Source organism: Silurus meridionalis, chromosome 24 (genome assembly GCF_014805685.1).
Source record: "Silurus meridionalis isolate SWU-2019-XX chromosome 24, ASM1480568v1, whole genome shotgun sequence".
In the NCBI taxonomy this organism is placed as follows: domain Eukaryota; kingdom Metazoa; phylum Chordata; class Actinopteri; order Siluriformes; family Siluridae; genus Silurus; species Silurus meridionalis.
Window position 1 is genome coordinate 17,384,271 of NC_060907.1, and position 15,283 is coordinate 17,399,553.

The following is a 15,283-nucleotide window of genomic DNA, read 5'->3' on the forward strand; positions in this document are numbered from 1 at the left end:
GCCTGGCACTCGCAAAAGCCTTAGAAGAAAAAAAAAAAAACTAGGTGCAATATGTTATAACTCCTTCTACTAATAATAATTATAAATATTATTGTAAATATTTATACTAGAGCTCTTCGTATTTTTTGAAATGTTTTTCGTTTTGACCTGTTACAATTGTATGTGTGTCAAGTAAATAAAAAAACAAAAAACAAAAAAAAAACCCATCATTGTAGAACAATTTCATAATGCTAATAATAATAATAATAATAATAATAATAATAATAATAATTAAAATAATAATAATTATTATTATTTAATAATATTTTGACTAGCTTTAGTCTTTACAGTATGAGCCCATTCATTATCATTTGAATTGAAAAAAAAAAAAAATACTAATAATTTTTTTAAAAATTAACGATGTAGCAAATGTTAACATATAAACATAAAAACCAGAAAATAATTGAAATCAAATTTTTTTATATAAAATGTGACTGAATCGTATTGCACACCAAGCTTCTTTAAAAAAAAAAAAATCTACTGTAAAATCTTCATTATCAAGTGGTCATGTGTTTATGCAAATTATTGGCCAAATGTTGTTGCGTTTTCTTTTTCCAAAACAGAAATAATATCAGGAATTGCATATTGCTGATGGACGCGACCGCAGCTTGCTATTTGAAACATCTTCTTGCGAATGGTTTGCAGTTTGTCAATAATATTGGCTGGGTTATGTTGCTAACTTAAACCTAACATTTGCTTTATGACTCATTTGTCATTATATATAAATGTGTTTCTGTAAATGCTAATCTAAGACCAGAGTTGTTAATCATAATAGTAATAATAATAATAATAATAATAATAATAATAATAATAATAATTATAGTCAGGTGAAATAGGCATTAAGGTCAAAAGTCATATAAAAAGGAACGAATTCTAGGCAGAGCAGTTCGATACAGATATACAAGTTCAACTCTGTCAGCTTTATTGGGTTGAGATGCAACAGCAACACCTAGAGGCAGGAGGCCTTTGATTAGAGACGAGATATTTACATGGCTCGCTTTTTTTCACAGTAACAATGTCCCAAAAAAAAAAAAAATAATAAAAGGGAAAGAAAAAAGCAATTTCCCCCCCCTTTGTTTTTTTTTGTTTTGTTTTGTTCTGTTTTTTGAATGATAGATAAACGGCTTTACGAAAGCTCACAAAGAATTAAAAGATAAAAGTGAGTCATAGGCCTCATTAAAATCTAGTCTACTTCCATAGTACACAGACCAGAAAATCGAAAAAGAAACAGATGTGGTTAGAAAAACCAAAACAACAAAAAATAACTTCCCAACCTTCCGTCGTTTAGTTCGAGGATCGCACGAAAGCGATCGTGGTGACATTTTATAGCTACATCGGATAAAAGAAAATGAGAACGCAACCGGCACATCGCTTATATGACACGTAATACACTCGGGAGGGGGTGAAAATTTTAAATAATGTTCAAAAGTAAAGAAATACGAAACAAACTAAAAAAGCAGCCTACATGCATTAGTACATCTCTAGTACTCTAGTTCTCCGTCGTGTTGCCTTTCGATCTAAAAGAAAACAACAAATACTAATCCAAACTGCATCAGTCTCACAAAAAATCGAGAAATGGCACTTTTTTAAATATATTTATAAATCATTTTATGGTTTTTATATATATATATATATATATATATATATATATATATATATATATATATATAAAGATCATTAAAGAACTGTGGAGTCAGCGTGTTGTGGTCTGGTTCCCAGCGCTTGGGAGTCGAAACCATGCGGATCGGATCATGCAGATATGTTACAAGTCGCTATTTACATTACATTCATGCGCTCCTCATCCCATCGTGCACCATCGTTTCCACTTCCTCGGGTTTGGCAGCCGAATGATTGCGGCACCGAAAGACAGAAAAAAGGGGGGAGAGAGAGAGACAGAGAGAGATTGAGAGGGCCAGAGGGAGAAGGGAAGAAAGGAAGGAAAGGAAAAGAATGTAGGTACGTATTTTACACCAGCATCCATGTCGGTGGCTCATGAATATTTATAGTGAACCGAAACGAAGAGAAAAATAGGGTATTTCCCGACAGAGCGAGTACGAAAGCGCCACCGGGATGCATCTTTTGCCTTGCACTCGAGTGCTTTGATGAATGTCTAAGTGCCTTATTTATCGGAGAGCGAGTGAGCAGCGCAGTCGTAGCTCCTGTGATCAGCATGATAAGCAGCACCGTGCCAATAAGATGAGTCACAAACTGTCTGCAAAGAGTTGATCTCGGACGCTGAGGAGTTCCCGTCTCTCCGTTTGGAGCGTTTCCGGTGGCGCAGGACGAAAACAAGCATCCCGACAACAGTGAACGCAGAAGTAACAAAGACGAGCAGCAACCCGGGCACCAGAACTGAAATGGAGACTCGGCTCGGTTCGGGGTAAGATCCAGGACGTGTCCCTGAGTCGGAATCCGTACCGGCGGTGCCGTTTTTGGACAGCGAAGTCGGCGCGGTCTGGTCATAACGTTCCGGGCATATCAGGTCGATCCGGATGCGCCGGAAGTCTTGCTTCCAAAACTCCTCTGGCGACTCGCATTTCAGGTCGCTCACAATGACTTCGGGCGACATTTTCTCCGCCCACTGTTTCAGCGGCACGATGGTGCACGTGCAATCCCATGGGTTCCCATGCAAATCGATTTGGATAATCGAGCTAAGCTGATCGAGGACCCCGCTCAAGGGGAGATGGGTAAAGTAATTGTTATGCAGGCTTATTTTGGACAATGAGACCCCCAGGAAGGTGTCAGCGGGCAGTGACTTTAACAGGTTGTTGTTTAGGAACAGCACCTGCAGGTTAGGCGTTGGAATAAAGGCTCCGGCTACAATGAGGTGAATGTCGTTATATTCCATACTGAGATATTCCAAGTTTTGTAGTCCCACAAACATATCCGCCATGACAGTATCCAGGTAGTTCTTGTCCATGTACAGCCAACGCAACTCGCTCAAGTTTTGGAAGGTGCCGTTCTCAATGGTTTTTATATTGTTCCCGCCTAAATCGAGCAGGTTTAGATTTGTATAAGCCCGAAACTGGTTCCTTTTCACTGCATGAATATTGTTATCGCGCAGATTTAACTCGTGCGCACTGAAAGGTTTGGGTCTCAGGTTGAGCACGCTCTCCAGTTTTTTACCTTCGCAATTCACCCCGAGACCTTGACTAAAGCCGATCAGTTTGCACACACACGTTTGTGGACACGTAACATCACTCGTGTCTGATGCTATTGCTGTCGGCATCTTTAGCTGCCAGTTTTCTCTCGCTTTGGGACGACCTTTGTTGTTTGGAGCACTTTTCTCTGTCGCCCCGATGATTTTGGAGGTCGTGGATGTCGGAGAAGGAGGAGAATCCAGCTCTGGGGTCTCCTCCTGAGTCGGTGGTGCGGCCAAACTGGAATCGGCGCCATCTTTGGAAGGACACAGTTCAGACTCGGCTGTCTCGTTGAGTTCATTGCCCTGGAGACGCGCAGGCGCTTCACAAACAACCCGGCCAACGAGCGCCCGCTGAGGGATGTTTTCAAGCCACTGCTTTAAGGAAAGAAGGTCACAGTTGCAGTCCCAGGGATTGTCCTCCAACAAAACCTCCACGATGCCTGGAATTTGTTCCAACACCCCTTCGTAAGGCAAAGTCTTTATCCGGTTCCCACGCAGGTCAAGATGCGTTATGGGAACGTGCTGGAAAATGTTGGTGGGAAGTGCACTAATTAGGTTATCGTTTAAAATTAAGACCTCTAGTTTACTCAAGTCCCTGAAAACAGCTGGATCAATGTCTCTTAGAAGGTTAAAATCAGCTTGGAGATACTCCAAATCATCCAAACCAAGAAAAGTGTTCTTTTTAAACGACCGAATCTTGTTGTTGTTTATATGCAGACGCTTGACCAGCTGCAGGCCGAGAAAGGCACCGGGGACAATGTCGTGCAAGCCGTTGTTCTCCAAATGCAAGCTGACCGCATTGTAGAAGTTGGCGAACTCGTTGGGAAACAGTCTGGACAGGGAATTCCCGTGCAGCAGCAAGTGATAAAACTGCGAGCTCGGGCCAGTCAAGTGCTGCAGGTTGCTAAAACCGCGCTTTTCGCAGTCGATGTGCAAATCGCCTTCTATGGCACTGCACGAGCAGATCTCCTCCTTGCACACATCGCTTGTCCCGTTCCCAAGAGCTGCACAAAGAGCCGCCTTCAGCAACACGATCCACAGCAGCATTTTTTCACTCCCGACGATTCATCCCCGCTATCCGAGACATGAAAACGATCAGATCATGGACGACGTTGCGTGCCTCCAGACTCGAACTGATAGACATGTAGATCGGCAGGCTGCAGAAACAAGATGACAGTTCGTGTTTAGTTCAATGCCATCCAACTCTCGTTCAACAGTAAACATTTTCATTTACCATCATAGTATCGGAAAAAAAAAAAGATCACAATCATAAGCATCATTAGATTGAGATATACTTGAGATGAATCTTACCAGATAAGTGACCTTGTGCATTTTTTCCACCAAACAAAAAAAAAATATTCTCCTTTAGTCTTGATGTTGTTAGTCCTCAAAGAAGGAAAGGAATGAAGGGAGCTGTCCGTTCTCCCTTGGTTCTGAAATCCCAATGCATCGCCACGGAGAGGACAAATAAAGACATATAGAAAGAACGGAAAAGAACCGAGAAGAGAAAAAAAGGTGATGGAGGAGGGGGGGAACGAATTAATCCGCAATTCTCACATCCTCACACTCCATTCTGCTCCTTCTATCGTCTCCTTCTCGGCACTCCGCCGCTTTTTCAGCATTTCTGAAGAAAACGCTCGGTGCTGCATCTAACCCCCTCTGCCGAGCTGCAGTGGAAACAATCCATCGGTGTGACGATGTGATTTCAAATCGATTCACCAAAAAATAGCTGCAATCCGATAGTTAGGAAAAAAAGTGCACAGCAAATGATGACATTTTTTAAAAAAAGAAAAATTGAAAGCCCCTTTTTCTGGGGGGTCCGTCGTTTGGGAACCGCATCGCTTCTGACTGAGTCATTTCCAAACTGCTTTATCCTTTAAGAAAATAGCGTTCACACAGCGCTCTTTTTCACCATTTTGGTTTGAAAATACTTCTTTGAAGATGAGATTTTTTCCCTTCTTTCTTCTATCCTTCCTTCTAAGCGAAGAGCGAAGAAAGGCGAGCATGCACTGCCACTGCGCCTGCTCGGGGATACAGGTGTGTGTGTGTGTGTGTGTGTGTGTGTGAGCGAGAGAGCGAGAGAGAGAGAGAGAGAGAGAGAGAGAGAGAGAGCCGCAGCTGAATGCGGTAAAATAACTAACTACGCAACGCGCGCTCAATAGCACGTCCGTTTTGTTTGTTTGCTTGTTTGTTTGTTTGTTTGCTTGCTTGCTTTTTTCCCTGCGATTCGTGTCGTGCAAAATAGATTAAACAACGGACAGAAATGGATACACACACACATACACACACTGCATCACGGAACACAATTGGACGGAGTGTTTTCTGTGTGTGCGCGCGCGCGTGCATCCGCCACGCATGTAGTCAAACTCACTCACTTTTATATCAGACTAGAAATAAAATGATATTTTTTTTATAATTATGTGTCGGCATAATAGGTCGGTTTTTTTTTCACTGTGCTCCCTCTCATCTTTATACTCCTCCTTTCTTCCCTCCTTTCCTTCCGTTTTCCTCTTTGATGTCTTTGAGTGTGAATATGAGCTCTGATTTGAACTCATTAGCTGTGCGTCAATACGCGGGACTGATGGGTGACATCCTGTTTCACTCGTGCACCATCGTTCAAACTTCATCAATCACTTTAATTAGGGGAAAGAAGGAGAACGGGATGTGTGTGTGTGTGTGTGTGTGGGAGGGAGGGAGGGGGTTGATGGAAGGAGGATGAGTTCAGGAAGTGATTTAAATCCTGGATGATAAAAGAGAATTCAGTGGAAGATGTTCATTTTCCAAATCAAAGGAGAGAGAAAGCAAAAAGCAGTAACTTGAGCCCTGAGTGACCCAAATTACACTGGGTAAAGTGACTGAATAAATAAGTAAACAAGCAAACAAATAAATGAATACACTTGTAAGTGAATAAACATGTACATATATAAATGAATAACTGACAGCATGCAGTGATTAAAGATGGACGGAATCAAAATTCATTTCATCCCAGAGGGAATGAGTGGGATGCAAAGGAGGAGAATGATGGAGTGAATATATAAAATGTACGAGCGATACGTGAATGAATAAGTGTATTAATGAGTGAAGGAATGACCGAGTGACTATATACAAGTTAAACTGAGTTGCACAGGTGATAAAATACACTATTGAATAACTTAATTAGGATGGGTGGATAAATGAATGAATAAAAAAAGAGAATGAATGAATAAATGTGTGATTGAGCGAATCAGGTAAACAAACAAGTGAGCGAGTGCATAGATAAAAAATTTAATTAATGGGGGTCAGTGGGGGAATACGTACATAATCAACAAATGAATAAGTGAGTGAATAAAATAAATAAATACATTAATTCATTCATTAATTAATTAATAATGGGTGGGTAAATAAGTGAGTGAATAAATAAATAAATAAATAAATAAATAAATAAATAAATAAATAAATAAATAAATAGTGAGTGAGTGAGTGATTGTTTCATTATACATTAAAAATACAGGTTCTTAGTTGAATTATCAGATGAGTGAGTGAGTGAGTGAGTGAGTGAGTGAGTGAATAAATAAATAAATAAATAATAAATAAATAAATAAATAAATAAATATTGGGTGAGTAAGTGAGTCAGTGAATGAGTGAGTAAATCAATAAATAAATGATTAATAGTGTAGTAAATGAGTGAGTGAGTGAGTGAATAAATAAATAAATAAATAAATAAATAAATAAATAAATAAATATATATATAATGGATGAGTAGATGAGTGAGTGATTGTTAAATTATACACATTGAACAAATTTAGTAAATAAATACAACATTTATATACGAATTAATAGGTGAGTGAGTGGGCAAGGAGTGATTGAGTGACTGAGTTAAGGGTCACTTTCTGTTAAGAAATGCTCACGATATCCTCTATGAGAAATATTGTGTTTTCTAGTGCATACCGAGGCATTCTTTCATGTTTGCTGACCCATTGTGTACCGACCTTGCTTTTATGTTTTTATTTTTTTAATCTTCTTGTTTATTGTGTTTTAGATTTGTTTGCTTTGCTGATTATTATATAAAACCGCATATGGATTCTACTCAGCCTGGGTCCTACAATACCTCAAAGAATACTTTGACGCAAGAGAACCCAGAGGAGATTCAGCAGCTGCAGAATGTCAAAAGTTATCAGCAGCGTACCTCAAGCAAGCATTCCAGTCCATACCCTAGTGCTCTGCGCTATGCCTGCAGGCCATCCCAAAACCACCCAAAATGGCACACCTTGAGAAGTGGTTCCCACGATCGCTGCTGAGTAAAGTGTAAAGTCTATTTTGCACACCAACTGGAGACCTACAGTGCAGAGTAAAGCAGAATCAGAATCAAAAAGGCACTGGAAGAATGGAGACATTGGCTGGAAGGGGCCCACCAACCATTTCAAGTTATCACTAACCACGAATACATCAAAAATGCCAAGCAATTAATTTACCGTGAAGCCCAGTGTGCATTGTTTTTTACCAGATTCAACTCCACTGTAACTACTGTTACAACTCCACATGCACTATGAACTGCAAGGCAGATGCTAACTTATGCTGTCATTATCCTATATACAAAACACTAATACCTGAACACAATTTGCCACCCTTTGTTATTATCGCACCAGTCCATTGGGACATTATGTATGGAGGAGATACAATTAGCACAAACAAACAAGCTCACTCTACCGAACTGCCCCCACAACAAGCGGTATGTCCTTGCAAAGCTACGACAAAGAATCATGGAACGTATACACACCTCGTTTAGCAAGGAACAACCAGGGATCCACCATACCACAACCTTGTCCAGAGCGCATTTAGGTGGCCATCACTTCTAGCAGTAATACTACTTTGTGCCCAAGTACCTACCCCATGCCAGCTGCCTTATGGCCTGCTGGAGCCACTCCTGAAACCACGGAGGCCTTGGTCCCACATTGTGGTGGACTATTAATGAATTTTCCAAATCATAGGGACACACCAATTATATATTGTTTGCCATGGACCAGTTCTACATGGCCTGTTCATGTGTGCCCCTTAAGGGCCTACTCACATCCATGGAGAGAGTGGAACTGCTACTGAACCATGTTTATCGTAATTACGGACTAACTGATGGCATGGGTCTGGAAATCCTTCTGTGACATTTTGTGATAGGATTTTGACTCAGCCTCACTTTGGGATGCTGTCCACAAGCGATCAGCCAAGCCGTGCAAGTTAATCAAGAGCAGGGGCATCTCCAGAGAACCTATGGTAGCAAGAAATAACACCACAATTTCTCACATGGGAGGAGTATGATTCAAATTCCCAAACCCACACTTCCACCAATCTCACCTAGTTCCAATGTGTTCTGGGTTATCAACTCTCTATTCCCATGGTCAACGGAGCTATAAGCAGTAAACAACTGGTACTGTCAGAGTAGGGACTTGTGGGAGAGGGCTTATGTACCTTTCCAGAGGGCTGTTTAATGCCAAAAACTCAATGCAAATTGTCAAAGTAACCCTCACGCTTTCTATCAACCAGGCCAGGTAATATGGCTATCCACACAAAATATCAAGCAAGAGCTACCATGTGGGGCTCTAATGAATCATCGATTGGAAGGGATACGGTCCAAAGGGTCATTGCTGGGTGAATACAGACAATATTCCGGACCCTCTCTTACCGAAAAGTTCCATAGAAGCTACCCGACCAGCCAGCAGCGCAGCCCTGGAGATGCCCCCGTAAAGAACACCTGAAGGTGTATCTAGGAGGGGGGCTTCTCTAACGGTTCCCACTGCAATCGCCACTCTGCCCCACCAGAGGGAATCATTACCCGATTTCTGAACAAATCTGGGTCAAGGGTCACTTCCTGTTTTTCCATGTTCTATGACCTCTTGTGTACCGACCTAGCTTTTGTTTTTGCTCTTTGCTCTTGTTCATTGCATTTTGGATTGTGGGCCTCATGAATTGCCTTGAATCGTGTACGGAACTTACATGACTGTTTCCTATGACTGTGTGTTTGGATTACATGTTTGGATTTGGATCTTCTGACTGCAATAAAACCGTATATGGATTCTAATCACCTGGGTCCAACAGTATCTCACAGTAAGTACAATAAGTTAGTGAATGTTTGAGTGATTTCTCAGTTTATTTAATAGATGATCGAGTGAGTGAATACATGAGTGAGTGATTTAGTAATGAGTGAGTTAGTGAGTTCTTAAAAGATGATTAAGGAAAACGTGAACGATTGAGTGAATAAGAAAGTGAGTTCTTAGTTGAATTAATTGATTGGTTGGTTGGTTGAGTGAATGGGTGAGTGGGTAAGCGAGCAAGTTCTTATTTGAATTAATATATTAATAAATTTATGGATGCCTGAGTGAGTGAGTTACTTGGTGGCATGTGAGCAGGTTTGAGAAAGAAGAAATTATAGGTATTGAGGAGGCAGTTGCTTACGGTATGTGACTGGGTTGATCTTGAAAGGTCAGATGAACTGTGGGTTTAGCCACCCACATGGTAGCTCTTGCTTGATATTTTGTGCGGATAGCCACATTACCTGGCCTGAGTGAGTACGTTTTTGGTTGAATCTTAAGATGGCCGAGTGAGTAAAAGTTTGTAGTTGAAGGAATAGATAATTGAGTAGGTATATGTGAACATATTTGAAGTTATAGATAAATGAATAAGTGAATAGTTGAGTGAGAGATTGAATGATTGAATTATTAGTTAAATCTTCAGATATGTGAGTGAGTGAAAGGTTGTAGTTAATTGAAAACCTGATTGACTGAGTGAATGAGTGAGTAGGTAAATAAGAGAGTGAGTAAATGAATAAATTCTTAGTTGAATCTTTAGATGAGTGAGTGAAAGTTTGTAGCTAATGAGTGAGTGAGTTAGTGTGAGTTCATAGTTGAATTTATAAATGAGTAGGTGAATAAGTGAGTGAATTCTTGATATTATTTTAATTGAATCAATAGACAATTGAGTGAGGGGAAAGTATATATTATTATTATTATTATTATTATTATTATTATTATTATTATTACAAATTATGAATAGATAATTGCATAAATGAAATAGGTAGGTGAACAAGCTCACAATTAATAACTGACTGATTGAGCCAGTAAATAAAAACTTGCATTATTGATGCGTAAATGAGAAGATTAAAAAAATAATGCTTTGACTAAATCAATGAATGTGAATGAGTGAATTGGAGATGAATGTATGGTTAAGTAAATTATCAGGGAAAGAATACTGTAAAAATGTAGTGCATGCACACATGACTGCTGAATACAATATACACTATATATTTATATTATTTTATTTTCTTCTTCTTCTTCTTTCAGCTGCTCCCATTAGGGGTCTCCACAATTGATCATCCGTCTCCATACCCCTCTGTCCTTTACATCTGCCTTATTCAAACCAACTACCTGCATGTCTTCCCTCACCACATCCATAAACCGCCTCCTTGGGCTTCCTCTTTTCCTCCTTCCTGGCGGCTCCATCCTCAGCATTCTCCTACCGATATACCCCATGTCCCTCCTCTGCACATGTCCGAACCATCTCAATCTCACCTCCCTCACCTTGTCTTCAAAACGTCCTACATGCACACGGTCACTCTAATAAACTTGTTTCTAATCCTGTCCATCGTCGTCACTCCCAACGAAAACCTTAATATCTTCAGCTCTGCTACCTCCAGCTCCACCTCCTGTCTTTTACTCAATGCCACTGTCTCTAAACCATACAACATCGCAGGTCTCACCACAGTCCTATAAACTTTCCCTTTCACTCTCACAGATACTCTTCTATCACAAATCACTCCTGCTATCACTCTTCTCCACCCACTCCACCCTGCATGCACTCTTTTCTTTACTTCTCTAACACACTCTCCATTACTTTGCACTGTTGACCCCAAGTACCTGAACTCCTCCACCTTCTCCACCTCTTCTTCCTGCAACCGCACCACTCCACTGCCCCCCCTCTCATTCACACACATGTACTCTGTCTTACTCCTACTGACTTTCATTCCCTTTCTCTCCAGCGTGTACCTCCACCTCTCCAGGTTCCTCACCTGCTCCCTACTCTCACCACAAATCACAATATCATCCACAAACATCATAGTATATTATTTATTTTATTGTATTGTATTTTATTTTATTTTATTATTTTGGAGAGAGGATGAATCAAATAATTCACGTCTGCAGATTAACTGCTTCTCAAACTGCAAAATTGGAAAGCAAGGACTGCAGACGTAATGTCAGAAGCAACAGGAAATGACTCATAAAATATTTATTTTTTTCTTTCTGTCTGACTGTCACTCCTTTTGAATTTTTTTCCAAAATTGTTTTGTGATTCTGACCTTCAACAGTCTAAAACTTTTCCGTATTTTACAAAAGAAAAGAAAAGAAGTGTATATATTTAATTGTGACAAGGTTGGGATATATTTTCATATGTTCCTGTTAAACCTAATATTCAAAGTTCTCAGTTTTAGTTAATCTGGCTATTCATAGCTCTGACTCTTTTTAATCTTGATATTTGAGGCCATCACTCTTAATATTCGAGGCTCTGATTATTTCTAATGCGGTTTATTGAACGCACTGACTTTCAGTTTATCTTGATGTTGAAGGCCTTGGTTTTTGGTTAATCCTTATAATGAAGGCTCTGACTCATAATTCATTCTGATAATCAAGGCACTGTCTATTTGTTAATCCAGATATTCAAGGCCTTGACTTTTTTTATTAATCTGAATGATAATGGCTCTGACTATTTTTAATCTTGATGGTCTAACCCATGACTCTTTCTTAATCTGAATATTCAAGGCTCTGATTATGTTTAATGCTAATAATAAAGGCTCTGACTCTTGATTAAATTTTATGTACAATGCCTATAAAGTAATACAGATATCTAAGATATACAGATATTTAAGAAATACAGATATTTAAGGCTCTGATTATTAGTTAATCTTGATCATTAAGGCTCTGTCTATTGGGTAATCCAGGTATCCAAGGCGCTGATTCTTGGTTAATCCTTAAATTTAAGGATGTGACCAGTGTTGTACTAGTTACTAAGAAATAGTAACTATTTACAGTTACTAGTTACTTCATTCAAAAAGTAACTTAATTACTTTGTTGATTACTTACACCAAAAAGTAATGCGTTACTATTAAAAGTAACTTTTTAGTTGCCTTTTTAAAGAACGTTCTTTAATGTTCCTATTAATGCCCTTTTATGCGTTATGGTCTAAACACAAAACTGACTTAAACACAATGTAATTTTTAAACACTATTTTATTTAAGTCAGAGCAGCACAAACTGAATATATCACAAGGATTTCTGAAATAAATAACAAAACAAGCTGAATAATATATTCAGAATCAAAAACTAAAGTGGCTTCTGCATCATAAAAGCTGTTGTGTTGAGCTCTTAAAAATGTTCCTTTCACAGCTTAAGTATGAAAACTATCAACAATGTAGAACAAAACACCGGGTTAGCTTCTAGCTTCTAGCTTCGTCGAGGCATGGAGTTTCTGGAGGAGCTTCGACAGACTGAAGTTGCTGTTTATCGCAGTAGATACGAGCTTCGAACCAGAAAGACACAGCTTACATTTGACTAAAAGCTTTTTGTCTTTATACTCAACTAAAGTGAAATAATGAGCATATTTCCACTTTGAGAAACTCGTCTTGCTCTCGCCTCGACTCGCCATTACTGCCGCTCAGACCTGAATAAACGGAGACACGCCCACAGTGCGTCTTCTTCGTGTTTACAGTGGTTCATCCACCAGTCCTACAATGCATCTCTGCTGTAAACAGGTTAGACTGTAGGCTACACTTCAGCCCAAATTCATTTATTAAAAAAAGTAACTGACAACGCACCATACGGTAACGGAGTTAATTTATTTAAAAAGTAATGCATTATAGTATTAGTTACTATCAAAAGTAACTGCGTTACAGTAACATGTTATTGAACAACACTGGATGTGACTTAGTTAAACCTGATATTCAAAGTTATGATTTTTGTTTAATGCTGATCATAAAGGCTTTGATTAATCTTTATGTTTGAGGCCTTGACTTTCGGGATAATCCTGATATTCAAGGTTTTGACTATCGGGTAATCCTTATATTTAGGAATTTGAATGAGTTAAACCTAATATTCAACTGTTATACTTGACTTTTCATTATTCTTGATATTGAAGGCTCTGAGTCTTGGTTACTACTGATAATCGAGGCTTTGACTGTAGGGTAATCCAGATATCCAAATAATAATAAAGGCTCTGAATCTTGATTAAATTTGATGTACAACACATTTGTTTAGTGATCTCTTAGTTAATTCCAATAATTAAGACTCTGACTTTTGGTTAATTCTAAGAATTTGACTTAGTTATAATATTCAAGGCTCTCATTTTTGTAATAGAGTCTATGGCTAGTGGGTAATTCAAATATTTAAGGCATTGACTCTTGGCTAATTCGGATACTATAAACCCTGGTCCCGAGTTAAGTGTATTAATTGAGGCTCTGATTTTTGGGTGATCAAGATATTTAAGGCTCTGACTCTAGTGTAATCTGGATATTAAGAGATTGACTTAAATTTAATAAGCAAGGCTCTAACTGTTTGTTTATCCTTGTGTTCAAGTCCCTGACTTTTTAATCAATCTTGATATTCAATGCTCTGACTTTTGGTTAATGCAAATAGTGAATTCTCTGACTCATGCAAAATCTTTATTAATCTTAACTATTCAAGACTCTTGTTTAAGCTTGTTCTTCAATGCTCTGACTCCGATTTAATCCTGATGTTCAAGGTTTAGATTCTTGGCAGGCCCTATTTTTTATGGCTCTGTCTTGTTTGGTTTTGTTTAACCCAGTATTTGAGAGGTCTGTCTCAATGTAGGGCCTTGACTCTTGATTAATCCAAGCGTTGAGAGTTCTGACTATTGGATAGTCATGGTCTTAAGAGTTTGACTCTTAATCACAGTGTTTAGAGGTCTGACTCTTGTTGTCGGACAATTTAAAGCTCTTACGAGGCTAGGCCTGATATTTTATGCTTTAATTCTTGCTTTAATGCTGAGAGGAGAAGAAGTAGTAGAGCAAGAAGCTGTGGGTGGTATAGCATGGCCATGATTTTTCTTGTTCTGTTCATCATCCTGACAAGCACAGTTCGGGTACAGGGGGGGGGTGCTAGCCAGTAAATTTCTTTTCACAAGCACAATATGGTGTAATTTTCAAGAGTGTTATGATTTAGAGACAAATTTGAACGAAAAAAATGTTGTAAAAACTGATATTTTTTTATTATAGTTTGTTAGAATTTGACATTGAAGTTGTGATTTCTTTCATAATTTGATGTACTGTAACCTATTATTTCGATTTCCTATCATTATCATATCCATCATCTTCACAGTACATCATAATGTGGTTCACTATAAGGAAAATCCTAATGCATTTTTATACACTTTTACATACAATATATGTGCAAAAACTAGAGTCACTCCTGGGAAAAAAAAAAGCAAAGCATTTTTTGTTGTCGTTCCAGATCAAACGCACAGCAGGCTAAAACAACAGCCGCTTGTCGATTCCGCCTCGGATCAATCGGACACTCTCATTAGAGACAACATGCGCCCACTCATACAGCAGGGAGGCTGGCCTTCAGATATACAAGCTTCAAGACACTGTTTGGTGCACCACAGGTTGTAAATGTACACATAGATTACACAGTTTAGGTGTGTAAATGATTTTCATTTCATTACACCGCTTTCTCACGAAGCAGGTGGAAAATAATTCCGCAAGGTTGTAGTGGACTTGACACAATAGAGTCAGTTCACTGCTAATGGCAGCCGAGTATCAACCATCAAAATATAACAGGAAAAGGTACGATGACGACAAACAGTAGATAATTGGAGATCTAAAAGTCGAGCAGCTGATAGTCATGACTAGAGTAGTACCGTGTAATTTAAGCGAATTTCAACAAACAGATCCACCGGAGATAAAAATTGGGCAATAAAAATGACAAGATGAATGTGTGGGGTGAAGTAAAAGTGTGAATTGGTAAACGGATAAACGTAAGCATGAATGAATCAATGAAAGAAGATACGAATGAAAATGAGAGCATTAACTTGATGGTTAACGGAACGTGGATGAGCGGATAAATATTGA

General features: G+C 38.9%; 1 protein-coding gene and 1 long non-coding RNA gene across 3 annotated transcripts in view; one reads left to right on the top strand and one right to left on the bottom strand.

Annotated features, from left to right (window-relative positions):
- Positions 1-938: 938 nt before the first annotated feature.
- On the bottom strand, positions 939-5,245 carry LOC124378310 (SLIT and NTRK-like protein 1). The gene is made up of 2 exons (XM_046837898.1): positions 4,493-5,245; positions 939-4,338 (listed from the first exon to the last, which is right to left on the bottom strand). The coding sequence occupies exon 2, from the start codon at positions 4,226-4,228 to the stop codon at positions 2,159-2,161; it is 2,070 nt and encodes a 689-aa protein (XP_046693854.1). The 5' UTR covers positions 4,229-4,338; positions 4,493-5,245; the 3' UTR covers positions 939-2,158.
- A 1,989-nt stretch (positions 5,246-7,234) lies between these two features.
- Positions 7,235-15,283, top strand: part of LOC124378311 — an 89,707-nt gene continuing 81,658 nt past the window's right edge. For both annotated transcript variants that reach the window (XR_006924200.1, XR_006924201.1), the window contains exons 1-2: positions 7,235-9,256; positions 14,664-14,817. This is a non-coding gene — a long non-coding RNA (uncharacterized LOC124378311). The remainder of the gene's footprint in view (positions 9,257-14,663; positions 14,818-15,283) is intronic.